This window comes from Pelophylax lessonae (assembly GCF_965119305.1).
Source record: "Pelophylax lessonae genome assembly, chromosome: 9".
Classification (NCBI taxonomy): Eukaryota; Metazoa; Chordata; class Amphibia; order Anura; family Ranidae; genus Pelophylax; species Pelophylax lessonae.
The window spans coordinates 24,238,961-24,259,157 of NC_138776.1; the positions used below are offsets into that span (position 1 = coordinate 24,238,961).

General features: G+C 40.6%; 1 protein-coding gene across 1 annotated transcript in view; it reads left to right on the forward strand.

The window, feature by feature from the left end:
• Positions 1-882: 882 nt before the first annotated feature.
• ENTPD7 (ectonucleoside triphosphate diphosphohydrolase 7) overlaps positions 883-20,197 on the forward strand; it is a gene marked incomplete at its 5' end in the record, with an annotated part of 61,434 nt that continues 42,119 nt past the window's right edge. Inside the window, 2 exons of the mRNA XM_082268795.1 lie at positions 883-887; positions 1,427-1,600. Coding sequence (XP_082124921.1) covers positions 883-887; positions 1,427-1,600 — 179 coding nt within the window. The remainder of the gene's footprint in view (positions 888-1,426; positions 1,601-20,197) is intronic.

Below are 20,197 nucleotides of genomic sequence, written 5' to 3' on the forward strand. Positions count from 1 at the left end.
TCTCTTTCTTTCTTTCTTTCTCTCTCTTTCTCTCTCTTTTCTTTCTTTCTTTCTCTCTCTTTCTTTCTTTCTTTCTCTCTCTCTTTCTTTCTCTCTTTCTTTTCTCTCTCTTTCTTTCTTTCTTTCTCTCTCTTTCTTTCTTTCTTTCTCTCTCTTTCTTTCTTTCTTTCTCTCTCTTTCTTTCTTTCTCTCTTTCTCTCTTTCTTTCTTTCTTTCTCTCTCTTTCTTTCTTTCTTTCTCTCTCTTTCTTTCTTTCTTTCTCTCTCTTTCTTTCTTTCTTTCTCTCTCTTTCTTTCTTTCTCTCTCTTTCTTTCTTTCTTTCTTTCTTTCTCTCTCTCTCTTTCTTTCTTTCTTTCTCTCTCTCTCTTTCTTTCTCTCTCTCTCTTTCTTTCTTTCTCTCTCTCTCTTTCTTTCTCTCTCTCTCTTTCTTTCTCTCTCTCTTTCTTTCTTTCTTTCTCTCTCTTTCTTTCTTTTTTCTTTCTTTCTTTCTCCCTCTTTCTTTCTTTTTCTTTCTTTCTCTCTCTTTCTCTTTCTTTCTCTCTCTTTCTTTCTTTCTTTCTTTCTTTCTCTTTCTTTCTTTCTTTCTTTCTTTCTTTCTTTCTTTCTCTCTCAGCAGTTGATTGGTTGGCCTGGATGGTCGAGTGTCTTCCTGTGCATGTTTGACCCTCATGGGGGGGGATCTTTAGATGTGTCATTTGAGTCCAGACTATTCCTGTGATGTGATACAAAAAAGTACAAACAAATGGCAACCATCCCAACCTATATCTGGCCTTTGCTGCAAGGAGCATATAGAAATGGTGATGCATGTAAAATACAGCTAAGAAGAATTCCCAGCTCACTTACCAGCCAGCCTGCAACAACCCAAATTGTCCGTCTAACAGCATGCGGTAAAACCAGGGCTTTAGTTTGCACACACTTGCAGAACATGTGTGAGCTGGGAATTTTTTCTTTGCTGTTTTTTGATATGGAAAAGTCCCGGACGGAATCTCTGCGGTGGGACTCCTGGCAGCTGACTGCTGTAGCTTTAGATATTTTAGGCACCAGTTCAGCTGTTCTCTGCTGGACTACAGAGCACATCCCCCCCCCCCCACCACTCCTCCTGTCCAGAACATAGGTGGAGGTGTTCCTCAGGGCAGTGGTCCTCAACCCTGGCCTACAGGGCCCACTAACAGGCCAGATTTGCAAGATAAATGCAAATCCCAGGTGATATCATTTGCTGCTCAGTGATTGCAGTACTCTAGTCTGCATCTCCCCAAGGTAATACCTAAAATCTGGCCTGTTAGTGGGCCATGTAGGCCAGGGTTGAGGACCACTGCCTCAGGGGAGATGCCCTGTGCTGGTCTATTGGTATCTATACTGGGAGCTCTCACTTGTGATGACAATTCTGAATGCTAATTTTTAATCCTCTGTATATTTCTCCTTCCAGAATCAGCTTCTCCTGTTTGTTTCCTGGCTCCTGGCACTGCAGTCTGCCCTCGGTGACACAGTTCTCCCGCCAGCGGGTGGTCCTCCTGGTTATCTTCATAGTCCTACTACTTCTGCTTCTGGTGGCTGTGATAGACCCCCGAATCTGGAGCCCCAAGGACAAGCAGTTCAGGAGGTCAGTAGATGTTTATTACAGAACTTCATACTCAGTGGAATAAAGCAGTGTTTCTCAACTCCGGTCCTCAGGGCCCACTAACAGGCCAGATTTTAAGTATTACCTTGAGGAGATGCAGACTAGAATACTGCAATCACTGAGCAGCAAATTATATCACCTGGGATGTATTTCAGTTTTCTTGCAAACCTGGCCTGTTGTGGGCCCTGAGGACCGGAGTTGAGAAACCCTGGAATAAAGGGACCATGGCGCCACATTTAAAAAAAAAAAAAAAAGACCCATTTTAGTGCTGTGCATCATCCTCTGTCTCCTGCAGGTTGAATGATGCTGACCTGCTTCCTGTGAGCCCAGGGTGTCATGGACACGCCCCCTCTGGGTTATCGCACCCCCAGGGCTTACAGGAGGATGGTGCAGGAAGTCTACCGCGTATGTCTAGAGAGAGGAGGTCCTGGGATGGTGTGACGTGTATATAAAAAAGTAAATGCAGGGTGGTGGGGGTAGATGCAGGGGGGAGACGGCTGCGGACACAGGTTAGCATGGACACCCTGACCAGTCTGCGCCCTTCCAGATGACCATCAACTTCAGAGATAACATGTTCACCTGCTGCCTAATGTATCCCACCTACTTTCAGGTCCCATTATAACCAGATAATTAATGTTGTTCATGTTAGCCGTGTTCTGGCTGATCAGTGTATACAAAGGGGGGGTATATATATATATATATATATATATATATATATATATATATATATATATATATATATATATATATATATATATATATATATATATATATATATATATATATATATATATATATATATATATATATATATATATATATAAAATATATATATATATATATATATAATTTATATTGTGTGTATGTATGTGGATAGAGATAGAAAGATATATCTCTCTTTGCTCAAGACTGGGAGGAAGCGGTATACTGACGGAAGTCCACAAGTACAGCGTGGGTCGCGGTTCCGTCACACACACATTATAATATATATATATATATATTATAATGTGTGTGTGACGGAACCGCGACCCACGCTGTACTTGTGGACTTCCGTCAGTATACCGCTTCCTCCCAGTCTTGAACATTGGATAACAAACCCTAGCCGACAACTTAGCTTGTACAAGTTAAGGAACCTTCTCTATATTGAACAACTCACACAGTTTATATATAGCATGGACAACCCCCCCCCCCCCCCCAATCGGATTACTCCATCAGGTCAGGGGTTGCCTGATTACATTATCATATGCAGATGAAATTGTATACAGAAAAATAATTAACCTGAACTAATTATCTAGCCATCTGGACAGAAACAATATGTGAGTTCATTAACAATGGGACAGACAGGTTTAACAGAATACACAGACAATAGGAAGAGACCACCAGTGACAGACTGTCCGTCTCAGACATTGAAGTACAATACACATTATCATAAGTGTAAACACATAACCCATTGTAGATAACAGGTGAGTATATCAGCATATTCAATGATGTGTGGAAGACAGGTGGTTGAGCTGATATGAGTCTGACTGTGTGAAGCAGTCTTTATATATTTCTTGAGATATATGGCGGATAAATATTACTGTCACATTTGAAATAATCCAAACCATACTCTGTGTCCATTAAGTATCTGTTATTCACTCCCAGTGACAGTGAGTAAATAATAATAATAATAATAAATTAAAAAAAAAAAAAAAAATATATATATTATAATTTATTATTATGGGATATACAGATGCATTTCATAAAATTTAAAATATCATCAAAGCTACTTTATTTTAGTAATTAAATTCAAAAAGTGAAATTCATATATTTTTTATATAGATGCATTACACACAGTGATATATTTCAAGCATTTCTTTCTTTTTAAATTTTATACAATTATGGATTACAGCTAGTGACACCCCAAAATTCAGGATCTCAAAAAAATTTGAATATTACATAATAAATAAAAAAAATAAAAAAATAAATATATATATATATATATATATATATATATATATATATATATATATATATATATATATATATATATATATATATATATATATATATATATATATATATATATATATATATATATATATATATATAGTATATAAAAGTTTTTTAATACAGAAAAGTCTGTCCATGTACAGTATAGTATGCACTCAATACTTGTTTGGGGCTCCTTTTGCATGAATTAATGCTAGAGGGCTACACTGACTTGGAATTTGATAAAACACAGTGGACCAACACCAGCAGATGTCATGGCTCCCCAAATCATCACTGACTGTGGAAACCTCACACTGGACCTCATACAACTTGGATTCTGTGCCTCTCTACTCCTCCTCCAGACTCTGGGACCTTGATTTCTAAATGAAATGCAAAACTTTCCACAGTCGGTGATGATTTTGGGAGCCATGTCATCTGCTGGTGTTGGTCCACTGTGTTTTATCAAGTCCAAAGTCAGCACAGCCTCTACCAGGAAATTCTAGAGCTCTTCATGCTTCCCTCTGCTGACCAGCTTTATGGAGATGCTGATTTCATTTTCCAGCAGGACTTGGCACCGCCCACACTGCCAAACCTACCAATACCTGGTCACACGATCATGGTATCACTGTGCTTGATTGACTGGTAAACTCGCCTGACTTAAACCCCATAGAGAATCTGTGGAGTATTGGCATAAGGAAGATGAGACACCAGACCCAACAATGAGCTGAAGGCCGCTATCAAAGCAGCCTGGGCTTCCATAACACTTCAACAGTGCCACGGGCTGATCGCCTCCATGCCATGCAGCATTGATGCAGTAATTCATGCAAAAGGAGCCCCGACCAAGTATTGAGTGCATCCTATACTGTACATGGACAGACTTTTCAGTAAGCCAACTTTTCCTGGCGCCTGGGCTTCCACCAGCCCACTCACTGCAACTCCCATCGCCGACACGTCAGACATGCATCTCTGAGCCCAGCCAGCCGATCCTTCTTCTTTTTTTTTTTCCCAAGCTGGTTTCTGTGGTTTCCCTGAAATCAGGCTGTGCTGGATTCCGATATCTGGCCCCATGTTAGTGACAGTCAGGGCGCTGGGCTCCTCTTCTCAGGCAGCTGCTGTCTCCTCCTCCCCAATGCCCGAGTAGGGAGCTATGTTTGCTCTTCTGCTGCATGCCCTCCCCGAGCCGCATCTCCACCAAACTTGTCTTCCTCCCCTTGGAGCCCACCAGGGGAGGTCATCCCTCAACGGAGAGTGAGGTAGTAAGGGACCCAGCAGGGACACCCCCCCCCCCCCCATGTAGCCCCCGACCAGCATTGCTCTCAGCAGGAGCTGGACACAGTGGAGGTGTTCCGGTGGAGGATGGAGCAGGAAAGCTGCCTGGGCTGTATGTTTGTCCTCTGCCCCGGGGAGCCGCTACACCTCTGCTCTTTTCCCAAGGGAACGCAGTGGATCTGGGACTTCTACATCAGCCTGGGCTCCTGCATCTTCTCCTCCTATGACTACTCCAGGTAAAATAAAAGTAATATAGATAGATATGGAACTGGACCTGGGGTGTACACAGGGGGGGACCTGGGTCCAGGCTGTATATAGAGGGGGGACTGGTCCCACAGTGTATATGGGGGGGGGCAGGGGAGGATAGAACCAGTATGTATACGGAGGGGGGGGGGGGAGATGGAGGAAGGATCTGGGGTGTATATGGAGGGCAAGGTGCAACAAATCCCAGGTCACCATGGTGACCAGAAACTGCGTCCTGGCTCCTGGGCTTCCATCAGCCCACTCACTATCGGCATAAGGTGCAAACCACTCCCATTCCCAGCTTCAGTCGCCAGGTAACTGATCAGCTCCAACCTCCAAAAAGACTCCAGCTCTGCTACTTAGCTGCAGCAGATTTAATGTTTCTCTCTTCCTCTTCACCCACTGGCAACCTTGTGCACCCTCTGCCCCTTCCACCGCAAAGGCTCCCCTCTCCCTCAGCACCAGCCAAGTCCATTCATACTGTGGCCCACCTCTTCTCCCTGCCAGTCCCCATGGGCAGTCCTGGAGACAAGCAGGGAGGTGAGCAGAGTCCTGCCCACATGGCATGGCACACACCACAACACACATCAAAAACTTCATCCTCAACAACCTCCAGTGTCAAATCTCCCCATTCCGAGAGCCCCAAAGAGATCCACTTCCCCTGAAACCTCTCCATGAGAAAGCTGTCCCACTCAGCAGCATGCCCGACTCCAGTCCCCTGTGCAAATTCAAGATCTGCCATCTTCATAGTCTAAAATAAGACTGTTAGTCAAAAAAAATAAACTGGCTCCTAACTTTTTTCTTTAGCTGGCACCTAGATTCAAAGAAAATTTGTCAAGCCATGTGTGTGTATTCCCTCTGAGGCGGGAATTCTTTTCCACCTAATATAAAAAGGTATTATAAGACCTAAGTCCATAACCACTTGCCGACTGCAAATAAATATATATATAACTATCTCACAAAAGTGAGTACACCCCTCACATTTTTGTAAATATTTTATTCTATCTTTTCATGTGACAACACTGAAGAAATGACACTTTGCTCAAATGTAAAGTAGTGAGTGTACAGCTTGTATAACAGTGTAAATTTGCTGTCCCCTCAAAATAACTCAACACACAGCCATTAATGTCTAAACCGCTGGCAACAAAAATGAGTACACCCCTAAGTGGAAATGTCATAATTGGGCCCAAAGTGTCAATATTTTGTGTGGCCGCCATTATTTTCCAGCACTGCTTTAACCCTCTTGGGCATGGAGTTCACCAGAGCTTCACAGGTTGCCACTGGAGTCCTCTTCCACTCCTCCATGACGACATCACAGAGCTGGTGGATGTTGGAGACCTTGCGTTATAACTATACTATACTATTAGATGGCCATCTTAAAGACCACAACATACAGGGGTATACAATGTACGGTTAACAGCAAACACACACAAACATCATAGGGAACTGGATGGACTGATGTATTTTTTTTCAACCTCCCAAACTATGTAACTATGTAGCTTCTCCGCCTTCCATTTGAGGATGCCCCACAGATGCTCAATAGTGTTTAGGTCTGGAGACATGCTTGGCCATTCCATCACCTTTACCCTCAGCATCTTTAGCAAGGCAGTGGTCGTCTCAGAGGTGTGTTTGGGGTTGTTATCCTATTGGATTACTGCCCTGTGGCCCAGTCTCCGTAGGGAGGGGACCATGCTCTGCTTTAGTATGTCACAGTACATGTTGGCATTCATGGTTCCCTCAATGAACTGTAGCTCCCCAGTGCCGGCAGCACTCATGCAGCCCCAGACCATGACACTCCCACCACCATGCTTGGCTGTAGGCAAGACACACTTGTCTCTGTAACAAGCATTTTATTGAACGGCAGCCGGTTCCAAAACTCACTTTTCTCATTATGGATGTATTTAACACTTGTCTTTGTACTCCTCACCTGGTTGCTGCCACACACACTTGACACCATCTGAACCAAATACGATTATCTTGGTCTCATCAGACCACAGGAGATGGTTCCAGTAATCCATGACCTTAGTCTGCTTGTCTTCATCAAACTGTTTGCAGGCTTTCTTCTGCATCATCTTTAGAAGAGACTTCCTTCTGGAACGACAGCCATGCAGACCAATTTGATGCAGTGTGCGGCGTATGGTCTGAGCACTGACAGGCTGACCCCCCCACCCCTCCAACCTCTTCAGCAATGCTGGCAGCACTCATATGTCTATTTCCCAAAGACAACCTCTGGATATGATGCTGAGAATGTGCACTCAACTTCTTTGGTTGACCATGGTGAGGCCTGTTCTGAGTGGAACCTGTCCTGTTAAACCGCTGTATGGTCTTGGCCACCATGCTGCAGCTCAGTTTCAGGGTCTTGGCAATCTTCTTATAGCCTAGGTCATCTTTATGTAGAGCAAAAAACTTTTTTTTTCAGATCCTCAGATAGTTCTTTGCCATGAGGTGCCATGTTGAACTTCCAGTGACCAGTATGAGAGAGAGAGAGCGATAACACCAAATTTAACACACCTTCTCCCCATTCACACCTGAGTGTCATTTCTTCAGTGTTGTCACATGAAAAGATAGAATAAAATATTTATACAAATGTGAGGGGTGTACTCACTTTTGTGAAGTGTGTGTATATTGTTGTGCGTTTTGGTATAAAATTTGACTATTTTTAATTTATTACTAAAAGGCGGTGTCTGAACTATCAATAGAATTATGACGCAGTGCCTCCAGCCGATTACGGCAAATAATTTAATATCTAAGAAAAAAAACCCAATTAATTTTGTTCAGACACTCATAGTATACCACGCAATTTTCCCAAGTTCTTTTTTTTATATCAGTTAATTTCTTTTTAAAAGCATATACCAATCTTAGTGAAGCAGTCTACAGTAGGGAATATATATATAAGAATATTTATTCGCAAGACATATTTTCACCATAAATGATCATACTTGAGTGACACAAAGAGATAACCTTACATAAAATACCAACTTAAAACGATAAATGCAATGTGATATTTAGCTAAACGATGAAAGTAAAATAAAGCAAGATTATGTATTTCCCAGGTGTAGTATGAACCATAAATTAATATTCTATATAATCAGACCACAATAGTCTGCGAATCACATGGCCGAAAGTCATTCCACTGCAGATGAAGTGAGAATAAGCCATGCAAAACGGAAGACGTAAAATCGCAAATAATGCGCTTAATCTGATATTAAAAATGTTATAAAAACAAAAATCATCTCTTTAGAGAAAAATCTACATATGGTTTATACGGCTGGGATTGTACTTTCGTTACCCTTTAAATAGGAAATGTAAAACATTTAAGGAAGTACATAAACAATATTGAATAATAATCAAATAACAGCAAGGCATAATTACCATATTTAAAATGGCCGCTTAGCTTAGAATAGTAGTTACCAGGTTCCTTTAAGATGGCTGCATTTCCAAGATGGTGGCCAATTAGGGAGGAGCTTTGTTTGGCGTCCCTCAAAGGTTCAGATACATGGCAGATTGAAATGGAGTCGTCTGTGTAGATGAGTCTGTGCATGGCTGTTAGTAGTGTGTATGTTGTAAGTGTGATGTATATTGGGCAAGATATGATGTGTGTTGTGTTGTGTCTCCTATTACATCTCTGGTTTCTTTTTATTTTGTGTTGAACAAAAGGGCAGTAAAAATTATCATAAGCCAAACCCAGTGGGAGGAACATTATTCCTATTGGTTGGAACATCTTATTCATTAACTGGTGATGTCATAGGGTGACACCTCTTGGTTAACCAGTATATTAAAATTAATTAAAGATTTCTCCATTTAAGACTATTATAAAAAAAAACATAAAATGTAATCATGCTCTCATCTATGACGTCCATTTAATCCACCAGGTATCTAAATAAAGATTAATCTTGGTAACACTATTCTAATATTTAATATATCTTACGTAATATATATATATATTGGATTTTACTCTTTAACCCAAGACTTCAATTAGTAGCAGTAAGAATTATATCGAAAAATATACGGTTATATATATATTGATACACAACAGCTTGTATATGTAACTTGTCCTATACATGGTTACTTCTGATCATAATATATTATCCATTTAGGCATTATTATGTTAACAACAGTACATTCATGATATGGGGACTGGATTATAAAATATGGGCGAAATGTCTGACCCTTTGACACTACTATATGATAGAATATAATGTACTTCTCAGTAGGAGGTTGTCATAACATCATAGTTCCATAACACCTTTTGTATATGATGGGGCAAAGATATCAATTTATGATTTTCTGAAATTCATTTTGAGATTTGCAGTTCTCATCAATCTAAGTGACAATGTTTATGTGACTCCGTGTAGATTTCAACAACTTTATCCCCCTGTTTGTGTTTAGGTAAATAAATGACAGATTCTAGTCTTTGTCCGTTTCCGTTTGTTTGTCTCCTCATGATATAGACAATAGCTTATCCTGCTTGTGGATGGGTGAACACAGGTGTTATCCTGAAATTGAGTTTCGCCCATTGTGTGAGTCATGGCCTGAACATAAAGTTTTACGACCTCTCTGGTTTTTCGTGTTTCAAGACCAGGGGAAGGATGTCTTATGTAAACCTTTTCCCCCAAAGGCCGATCCACCTGTGATAAGCGATTTATTTATCTGTCTTTCTGAGTATTGTATTTAAAAGTTTGTCAAACACAGTTTCCTTTCGGGGGGCAGATAACACAGCTTTTTATCTCAAAGTACATGCAAACAAAACCATCTCAACAATGGACGCAATGTGTGTTTCAAACTGAAAGAGTTTTGACTCAATATGTAGCAAGGTCAATGGAGGCCTCAAAGTTCACAATTCTTGACCTGTAATAATAAAAATGTATTTCTATTTCGCACTGAAAGTTTAACAAATCCCCCCTCCTTGGAAAAAGTGTGAAAAAAAATGCCGTAGCCATTTGAAACATTTTTCCAAGGCAGACTCTTGAAGAAATAGGGCTTAAATCGGACTTTGACAGCTTTGTAGATAGGTATGGAATAGTTGAATGGGGTGTAGACACCTGCAAGTAGGTGTAGTGACTTCAGTAAACAAGCATGGTGACTCCGAGTGAGGTGTGGATCCAAGGGTGATCATCTGTTGGTCAGTGGAATGTGGATTTCTCCGGGCACTTTTGCCTTTGGCTGTCTTGACAGGTTCGTCTTGGTAGACCGGCCATCAGGGATATCCCGGGGTCCTTCACACTGTACCCCCCTCGGGTGTCTCAGATACATCAGACTCTCGGTTTCCTGCTTACTTCCTGGGTCTCTTAGTCCTATAAAGGGAAATGGATTCCATGAGAAAATGATACATACAGTTTTCAGCCATAACTTTTAGTTGGGATTTCAATGTAAAGTTAGTATCCTGAGCTTCCTCAGAGTCCTCCTTTTATTCCATCGTGTGATCAGCCTTTTATCTGACCACCCTTTTATTCCATCGTGTGATCAGCCTTTTATCTGACCACCATGGACGGTGAGACTATATATGCAACCTTTCCCAGGGGAGACTGACTTCTGGGGCTCATTAACATGGGGACGTATTCATCACCATGGATACCACACATTGAACAATTGAACAGTGATATACTATTTTGTTAGAATTTACCTTCTACTTGGGAGGAAAAAAAAAAAATATAATATCCCCCCTTTGGGGCATCAATGCAATTCATGGTAGGCAACAAAACTACCTGACATTGAGGATTCTTCTTGGTTACCGTAATACCACCTTTAACCTCTTGACTTCATTACGTCATTAGGGTTTGATCCTCCTTGTATCACCGCCATTGGCGATTTTTCGAAATGTGCCCGCTTTGAGCGACCTGTTTGAGTCAGAGGGATGAAGTGACCACTGAAAAATAGGAGAGTAGTTATTATCTAACAACCAAGATCCCCCTGGCAGGGATTTTCAGGATCCTCAATACTGTGACCTGGGGATAAAATGGTGTTAGAACCTCTGTCTCCTATGCATCCATTCAGTGTGTCCCTCTGATCCCTTGCTATTTGGGCATTTAAGGATTTTGTGGCCTTTGGCTGGCCACAAGATTTGTTCCTAAAAAGGAATTATTTTAGTTCGGGCTACAGTGCCCTGAGTGAACCAAGTGATCATCCGACCCACCTTGGCATCTACTCTGCTGAAAAATCTTTTCAGAAATAGAATTATTGGCTTTTTTTTTTTTTTTTTTATTTGGCTCCGCTTCCTGCGGTGCCTATGTCTCTCGGGTACAGACAGATGGGACAGATCCCCATCAGAACCATTTGCTCGGTTCTGGCGGGGTCTGGGCCTTAATGTCTGTTCATCTTCCCGAGGATTTTGGGGAGCCCTAAGATGGGGCAAATCCCTATTTATTTGTGGGGTCCCCCTCTCTTGTTGAGGATTTTTGGCATAGCGAGGATTTCCATCCTCAAGGGTGAATTGGGCTCTTTGGGGATGCTCCCTGGAGATTCTTTGAACCCTTGGGTCCTGTCCCCTTGGAAAGAAATCCTAAAATGGCCTCTGTTCCCCCCTCCTTATTTGTGGGGTGTCCGGTGTCCTCCTTGAGGTATCCGGTATAAAATCTTGCTCCTTTTTATTTTTATTTATTTATTTATTTTTAGTGTTAAGGTTGAGGAGAAAGGTGTGTTCCTGCCACAATTTTGGTGACAGGCTCACGCCTTTCTTTGTATTCACTGGTCTGTTGGATGGAGTGCAAATTGTCGCTCTCTTGCCAACCATTCCAGTGAACACCCCAACTTGTAGTCCCTGGCCAAACTTATTTTTATGTACCTGGCCGATGCCTCAAAGCACAGGGTTTTAAATTCTGGATAGTTGTACTCAGGCTCCTCCATTGAAGGGTGTTAGGCACTTTTGAGTACAGTACAGCAAAAATTCAGTGGGCTTTGGTGCTGTGTACCTTTTAAATTATATATAGCAGCTCTAGCAGCGTTAAGGATTTTTTTTTTTTTATGTGTGGGCCGACTTTTAAATTACATCCTTGAGGCACAACACAGAAAGGCTGTTTTCATAGGCCTCAAAATGATTAGTAATATCTAAGGACCCTGTCTTAATAAAAATCGGGACAGTACTCTTTTTAAAACAAACTTTTTAAATTCTAGAGGTGTATGGTATCTTTTTAGGGGTGCTAGTCGTTTTGCGGTGACCCGATATGACTCATACCTAGTTATGTATGGCTGCCCAATTTCTGCCCTCCTATCTTAGGAATATGGCTGGGGTAGGACGTGGACTCTTTGCCTAACTCTCCCCCCCTTGTCTGGGTCTTAACCATCAGACTGGGAGTCATATCTGGGTCTAATTAATTACTTCATTTTATTTATAATGCAGGACTGATAAGCAGTACCCTTTTGTATGGCCACCATAACCTTTTTGAACTTTCCTATTTATTTATTTATGAATTCCTGTCCTTACTGGAACTGTTACATTTTTATTTTTATTTATTTATTTATAAATTTTCCACTGCTGGTTACTCGGCAACTTAATTTTCAACTACTGATTACTCTGCAACTTCCACTAATAAAAAAAAATTTTCCTTGCTCAAAACTTCCTACTTATTGCATTAATCGTTTACATTGTTCTTTCAAATGGTTGCTTATATTACAGCTTTCTGAATAAAACTTCTGCCACAGTTCTACTTTTTCCTACAGTTTCACGCTACATTCTCTTAACCTATGTGTCCCAATAGAGGTCACTTTCACCTGCTCAAGGAGGTTCCTTATCTCACTTCTTATTATTTGGAGTGGAGATTAGAACTTTACTAAATTCCTTTTTGCTGAGCCTTATGGTGCAGTTCCTCACAGAGATACAGTAAGATTGGCCATGATTCTAAAAGTATGTGATCACGCTTCCTGACGTCTTTGGGGTTAGAGAAGCTTTCGGTGAGTTCATACATCAGGTTTTCCCCTACCCACGTCTGGTGCCCATTTTTGGCCCGACTTTTTCTGAGGATTTTGGTATGACTCCAACTAGCCTATACATACACCACCATTTTAGACTCAGAGAGGTGTCTCTACATATTCTAGATCTGTGCCGAATCTACTGGGGCTGTGGGATTAACATCTAGCCAGAGTTGGCAGCGTGAACCTTACCTTATGTAGACATTTTAGGGCATTACTATTAATATTCACAATTAAATAATTTAAAAAAAAAAATATTAAAAAAAAATTCTATTTTTTTTTTTTTTGCAAAGTTATTAATTATGTCACCATGATCAAAATTATGATTGGCATATGTAAAAAATTAATGATATCTCAGCAGTGCAACTCCATTTAATATGTTGTGCGTTTTGGTATAAAATTTGACTATTTTTAATTTATTACTAAAAGGCGGTGTCTGAACTATCAATAGAATTATGACGCAGTGCCTCCAGCCGATTACGGCAAATAATTTAATATCTAAGAAAAAAAACCCAATTAATTTTGTTCAGACACTCATAGTATACCACGCAATTTTCCCAAGTTCTTTTTTTTATATCAGTTAATTTCTTTTTAAAAGCATATACCAATCTTAGTGAAGCAGTCTACAGTAGGGAATATATATATAAGAATATTTATTCGCAAGACATATTTTCACCATAAATGATCATACTTGAGTGACACAAAGAGATAACCTTACATAAAATACCAACTTAAAACGATAAATGCAATGTGATATTTAGCTAAACGATGAAAGTAAAATAAAGCAAGATTATGTATTTCCCAGGTGTAGTATGAACCATAAATTAATATTCTATATAATCAGACCACAATAGTCTGCGAATCACATGGCCGAAAGTCATTCCACTGCAGATGAAGTGAGAATAAGCCATGCAAAACGGAAGACGTAAAATCGCAAATAATGCGCTTAATCTGATATTAAAAATGTTATAAAAACAAAAATCATCTCTTTAGAGAAAAATCTACATATGGTTTATACGGCTGGGATTGTACTTTCGTTACCCTTTAAATAGGAAATGTAAAACATTTAAGGAAGTACATAAACAATATTGAATAATAATCAAATAACAGCAAGGCATAATTACCATATTTAAAATGGCCGCTTAGCTTAGAATAGTAGTTACCAGGTTCCTTTAAGATGGCTGCATTTCCAAGATGGTGGCCAATTAGGGAGGAGCTTTGTTTGGCGTCCCTCAAAGGTTCAGATACATGGCAGATTGAAATGGAGTCGTCTGTGTAGATGAGTCTGTGCATGGCTGTTAGTAGTGTGTATGTTGTAAGTGTGATGTATATTGGGCAAGATATGATGTGTGTTGTGTTGTGTCTCCTATTACATCTCTGGTTTCTTTTTATTTTGTGTTGAACAAAAGGGCAGTAAAAATTATCATAAGCCAAACCCAGTGGGAGGAACATTATTCCTATTGGTTGGAACATCTTATTCATTAACTGGTGATGTCATAGGGTGACACCTCTTGGTTAACCAGTATATTAAAATTAATTAAAGATTTCTCCATTTAAGACTATTATAAAAAAAAACATAAAATGTAATCATGCTCTCATCTATGACGTCCATTTAATCCACCAGGTATCTAAATAAAGATTAATCTTGGTAACACTATTCTAATATTTAATATATCTTACGTAATATATATATATATTGGATTTTACTCTTTAACCCAAGACTTCAATTAGTAGCAGTAAGAATTATATCGAAAAATATACGGTTATATATATATTGATACACAACAGCTTGTATATGTAACTTGTCCTATACATGGTTACTTCTGATCATAATATATTATCCATTTAGGCATTATTATGTTAACAACAGTACATTCATGATATGGGGACTGGATTATAAAATATGGGCGAAATGTCTGACCCTTTGACACTACTATATGATAGAATATAATGTACTTCTCAGTAGGAGGTTGTCATAACATCATAGTTCCATAACACCTTTTGTATATGATGGGGCAAAGATATCAATTTATGATTTTCTGAAATTCATTTTGAGATTTGCAGTTCTCATCAATCTAAGTGACAATGTTTATGTGACTCCGTGTAGATTTCAACAACTTTATCCCCCTGTTTGTGTTTAGGTAAATAAATGACAGATTCTAGTCTTTGTCCGTTTCCGTTTGTTTGTCTCCTCATGATATAGACAATAGCTTATCCTGCTTGTGGATGGGTGAACACAGGTGTTATCCTGAAATTGAGTTTCGCCCATTGTGTGAGTCATGGCCTGAACATAAAGTTTTACGACCTCTCTGGTTTTTCGTGTTTCAAGACCAGGGGAAGGATGTCTTATGTAAACCTTTTCCCCCAAAGGCCGATCCACCTGTGATAAGCGATTTATTTATCTGTCTTTCTGAGTATTGTATTTAAAAGTTTGTCAAACACAGTTTCCTTTCGGGGGGCAGATAACACAGCTTTTTATCTCAAAGTACATGCAAACAAAACCATCTCAACAATGGACGCAATGTGTGTTTCAAACTGAAAGAGTTTTGACTCAATATGTAGCAAGGTCAATGGAGGCCTCAAAGTTCACAATTCTTGACCTGTAATAATAAAAATGTATTTCTATTTCGCACTGAAAGTTTAACAATATGTATGTATGTGTGTGTATGTATGTGTGTGTGTATATATATATATATATATATATATATATATATATATATATATATATATATATATATATATATATATATATATATATATATATATATATATATATATATATATATATATATATATATATATATATGTATATATATATATATGTGTGTGTGTGTGTTATACAATATACTTGCGCACACAGTGTTTAGACCTCTACAAGGTTTGTTGTGCTGCCCATACATGTTAGGAAATGTCCTATAAAACTCACACTAAGATATCCGGTTTATGATCCTGAGATGATTTGCTATCCTGATGATCACAGCCCATCTCAGACCAGTAGCAGATTATGAAACTGGAGATGATCACATTAGAACTCTGAAGAGTGCTTCCAGATTCATTCAGTGTGGGCGGGGGGGGGGGGGGGGTGGGGGTTGGTGAATGGTGGATTTCCTCCCGCTTTCTTGAATCAAGCTGGGTGTATATTTTCATGTGTGTTTAATTTTTTTTGTTCTTGTTCATCCAGTGGATTGAAGTTCTGGTGAAATGCTGGTTTTTCCAGTTAGACTGTTTTCACAGAAACTGAACAGCCTGCACTAAACATGTACTGACAGTCAGCCTGTCCCTGCTGCTCCAGCTAATTTATAAAATAAATGTATGTGTGTGTGTGTGTGTGTGTATATATATATATATATTATAATATAAAAAAGTGTGTGTGTATGTATGTATGTGTGTATATAGATATAGATATAGATATAGATATAGATAGATATATATATATATATATATAGATATAAAAATATAAAAGTGTGTGTGTGTATATATAATATAATATATAATATTATATACACACACACACACACACATATTTTTATATTATATATACATACATACACACACAGTACAGACCAAAAGTTTGGACACACCTTCTCATTCAAAGAGTTTTCTTTATTTTCATGACTATGAAAATTGTAGAGAAGTCACCTGAAATGGTTTTCCAACAGTCTTGAAGGAGTTCCCAGAGATGCTTGGCACTTGTTGGCCCTTTTGCCTTCACTCTGCGGTCCAGCTCACCCCAAACCATCTGGATTGGGTTCAGGTCCGGTGACTGTGGAGGCCAGGTCATCTGGCGCAGCACCCCATCACTCTCCTTGGTCAGATAGCCCTTACACAGCCTGGAGGTGTTTGGGGTCATTGTCCTGTTGAAAAATAAATGATGGTCCAACTAAACGCAAACCGGATGGAATAGCATGCCGCTGCAAGATGCTGTGGTAGCCATGCTGGTTCAGTATGCCTTCAATTTTGAATAAATCCCCAACAGTGTCACCAGCAAAGCACCCCCCCACCATCACACCTCCTCCTCCATGCTTCACAGTGGGAACCAGGCATGTAGAGTCCATCCGTTCACCTTTTCTGCGTCGCACAAAGACACGGTGGTTGGAACCAAAGATCTCAAATTTGGACTCCTCAGACCAAAGCACAGATTTCCATTGGTCTAATGTCCATTCCTTGTGTTCTTTACCCCAAACAAGTCTCTTCTGCTTGTTGCCTTTCTTTAGCAGTGGTTTCCTAGCAGATATTCTACCATGAAGGCCGGAGTCACACAGTCTCCTCTTATCAGTTGTTCTAGAGATGTGTCTGCTGCTAGAACTCCGTGTGCCATTGACCTGGTCTCTAATCTGAGCGATTTCTGAGGCTGGTGACTCTGATGAACTTATCCTCCGCAGCAGAGGTGACTCTTGGTCTTCCTTTCCTGGGACGCTCCGCATGTCAGCCAGTTTCTTTGTAGCGCTTGATGGTTTTTGTGACTGCACTTGGGGGCACTTTCAAAGTTTTCCCAATTTTTTGGACTGACCTTCATTTCTTAAAGTAATGATGGCCACTCCTTTTCCTGTACTTAGCTGCTTTTTTCTTGCCATAATACAAATTCTAAGAGTCTATTCAGTAGGACGATCAGCTGTGTATCCACCTGACTTCTGCACAACACAACTGATGGTCCCAACCCCATTTATAAGGCAAGAAATCACACTTATTAAACCTGACAGGGCACACCTGTGAAGTGAAAGCCATTTCAGGTGACTACCTCTTGAAGTGTGAAGGCCCGTACACACGTACCGATCGTCGGCCGAAAAGCTTCGGCCGATGACCGATCTGCCGATTGTAGGCTTGTTAGTATGATGCTTCCAACAGCCGACAGCGCACTTTCGGCCGAAAAGAATCTGTCTTGCAAGCATGAAAATTTTTGTATGCCGACACCAGAGTGGCCGATTGTTCGCCAGTCAATACAGAATTCGGCCGACAGACAGCAGATTTGCAAGACTGGGCATGCTCAGAAAAGAAAAAACACAGGGAAAGTTACCCATTACATGACATCACTTCTGCAGTCGGCGGACAAAATTCTTGTGCAGTCTTTTGCACTTTTCAACAGACACGACAGCCCTGGACAAAAGACGGCCGATCGTTCGGCCGACGATCGGTACGGTGTGTACGGGGCATGACTCTACAATTTTCATAGTCATGAAAATAAAGAAAACTCTTTGAATGAGAATATATATATATATATATATATATATATATATATATATATATATATATATATATATATATATATATAATAGTGCTATTAACAAAAAAAGTCACCAATTGTGGAAATTATATATATTTTTTGGTCTGTACTGTGTGTGTGTGTATAGGTATATAAATATATATAACACACACACACACACACACACTTTCTTCTATAAAACATATCCAACCATTCGTTTAGATAGATATATTTCCACAATTGGTGACTTTTTTTGTTAGTAGCACAAATAATAAAGCGCAGTTGTGATCAAATACCACCAAAAGAAAGCTCTATTTGTGGGGGAAAATTTACAGAAGTTTTATTTGGGTACAGCGTCACACGACCGTGCAATTGTCAGTTAAAGTAATGCAGTGCTTTATCCCAAAAAAATGGCCTGGTCCTGAAAATCGGTAAATCTTCCAGAGGTCAAGTGGTTAAAGCCCATCTCTGGCCATAAATTGCCCCCCCCTTCTCCCTCCCCATAAAATATAAACCCCTTGAACCTCATTTTAACTTGCGGAAGTTCACCATCACATGACCCTCTGCAGCACCTCTTCCTTGAGGGGTGTCCGGTGAGTCTGGGCCCAGCCTATTTCATCCCATCAGTGAGGGGACCTTTCTGCAGGGCAGTCGGTGGGAGTGAGGCGGCCTCCTCGGAGGTCTCTCCTTTGCAGTGAAGCGAAGAGAAGACTTGTGACTTGGATTCAAACTCTTATCAATGGCGCTTGGTGTTTGTTTTCTAATAATTAGTTCTGCCGGCCATACACGGAGAGAACTTCTTTCCTGCAACCACAGGCTGCAGGAGAGACATTTTGCTTAATTCTCCCATCAACACACAGTGCTGACAGGGGAATCCCTCCTGCTGGGTCATGGTCTTCTCCCGGTGGGGTCGGCGACAGTGGTTATCACTAGTGCCTATAGCAGCCGCTTGGGAAAATTGCCAGTGAGTCCGGCAAGGTGGTTGTGTCCAAGATGAGCAATCAACTTGGTACATTCACCCTGCCCATTCATGGTTGGAATCTCGGCCTGTTCCGGCTGAAACAGCCAGGATTCGAACAGTCTGTGGCCGGCCTTAGTGGGGGACTGGGGGTGTTGTCTATGGATGTCTCACCTTCTCTAATCGCCCCCCCCCCCCCCATTGATCAGACAACCATCAGTGATGTACGCAGGGCAAAAGGGGCATCTGCCCCGGGCCCAGCCATTGTTGTGGGGCCCAAAGCAGCTGCCCTTTGAGCCCGCACTACCCACAAATAGTTGATAGGTGCATTTGGTAGGTCCCAAGAAAATATTTGCCCAGGGTTCAATCAATATTAAAGACGGCCCTGGATGTAGGTACATGTAGAGGAAAGATGGAGGCTGTCGGTTGGTGAATTGGGTAATGCTGAGCACATCTCCTCTGTAATGAGCCCAGATTCCAGGGTACCAGGTGTTGGCGCTCTCATGGCACACTTGTGATGATCACAGCTGCCTCCAGGGTCATACGTTTTCTCTGAAATCCCAGATGCTGAGTTCCCGGACCCCCCCCCCCACCAAGCACCTGCCGGTGTTCTGAAGCTGCAAAATGATTCAAGTCTTCTGGTAATGACCTCAGATCATTAGACGTGACTGTGTACAACGTTCTGCTGCTGAAAACTGTAAGCCAGATCAGATCCTGGAGGAGACATCAAAGGCCACCAAACCCCGCCAGACAATTCATTAAGTCTAATCTGCCCGTCATGGAGATTTCCGGAGCTCCTCTGATGCACATGTTTTGGTGGAGGAAACTCATTATCCTGAATCCCAGAGGGGAGATTGCTGGTATTTGTAGTTCAAATCACTGAGCCCAGTTCTGCTAGAGAGGACTTTATATAAGGAACTCCCTGAATGTCTCGTATTGGTGTCTATCCTGACCAGGGAGGAATCCCGGGAATATTCCTGATATTTTCTGTACTGTATGTCTGGGAAGGTGTGATTAGACTCCTTCAGCCCCC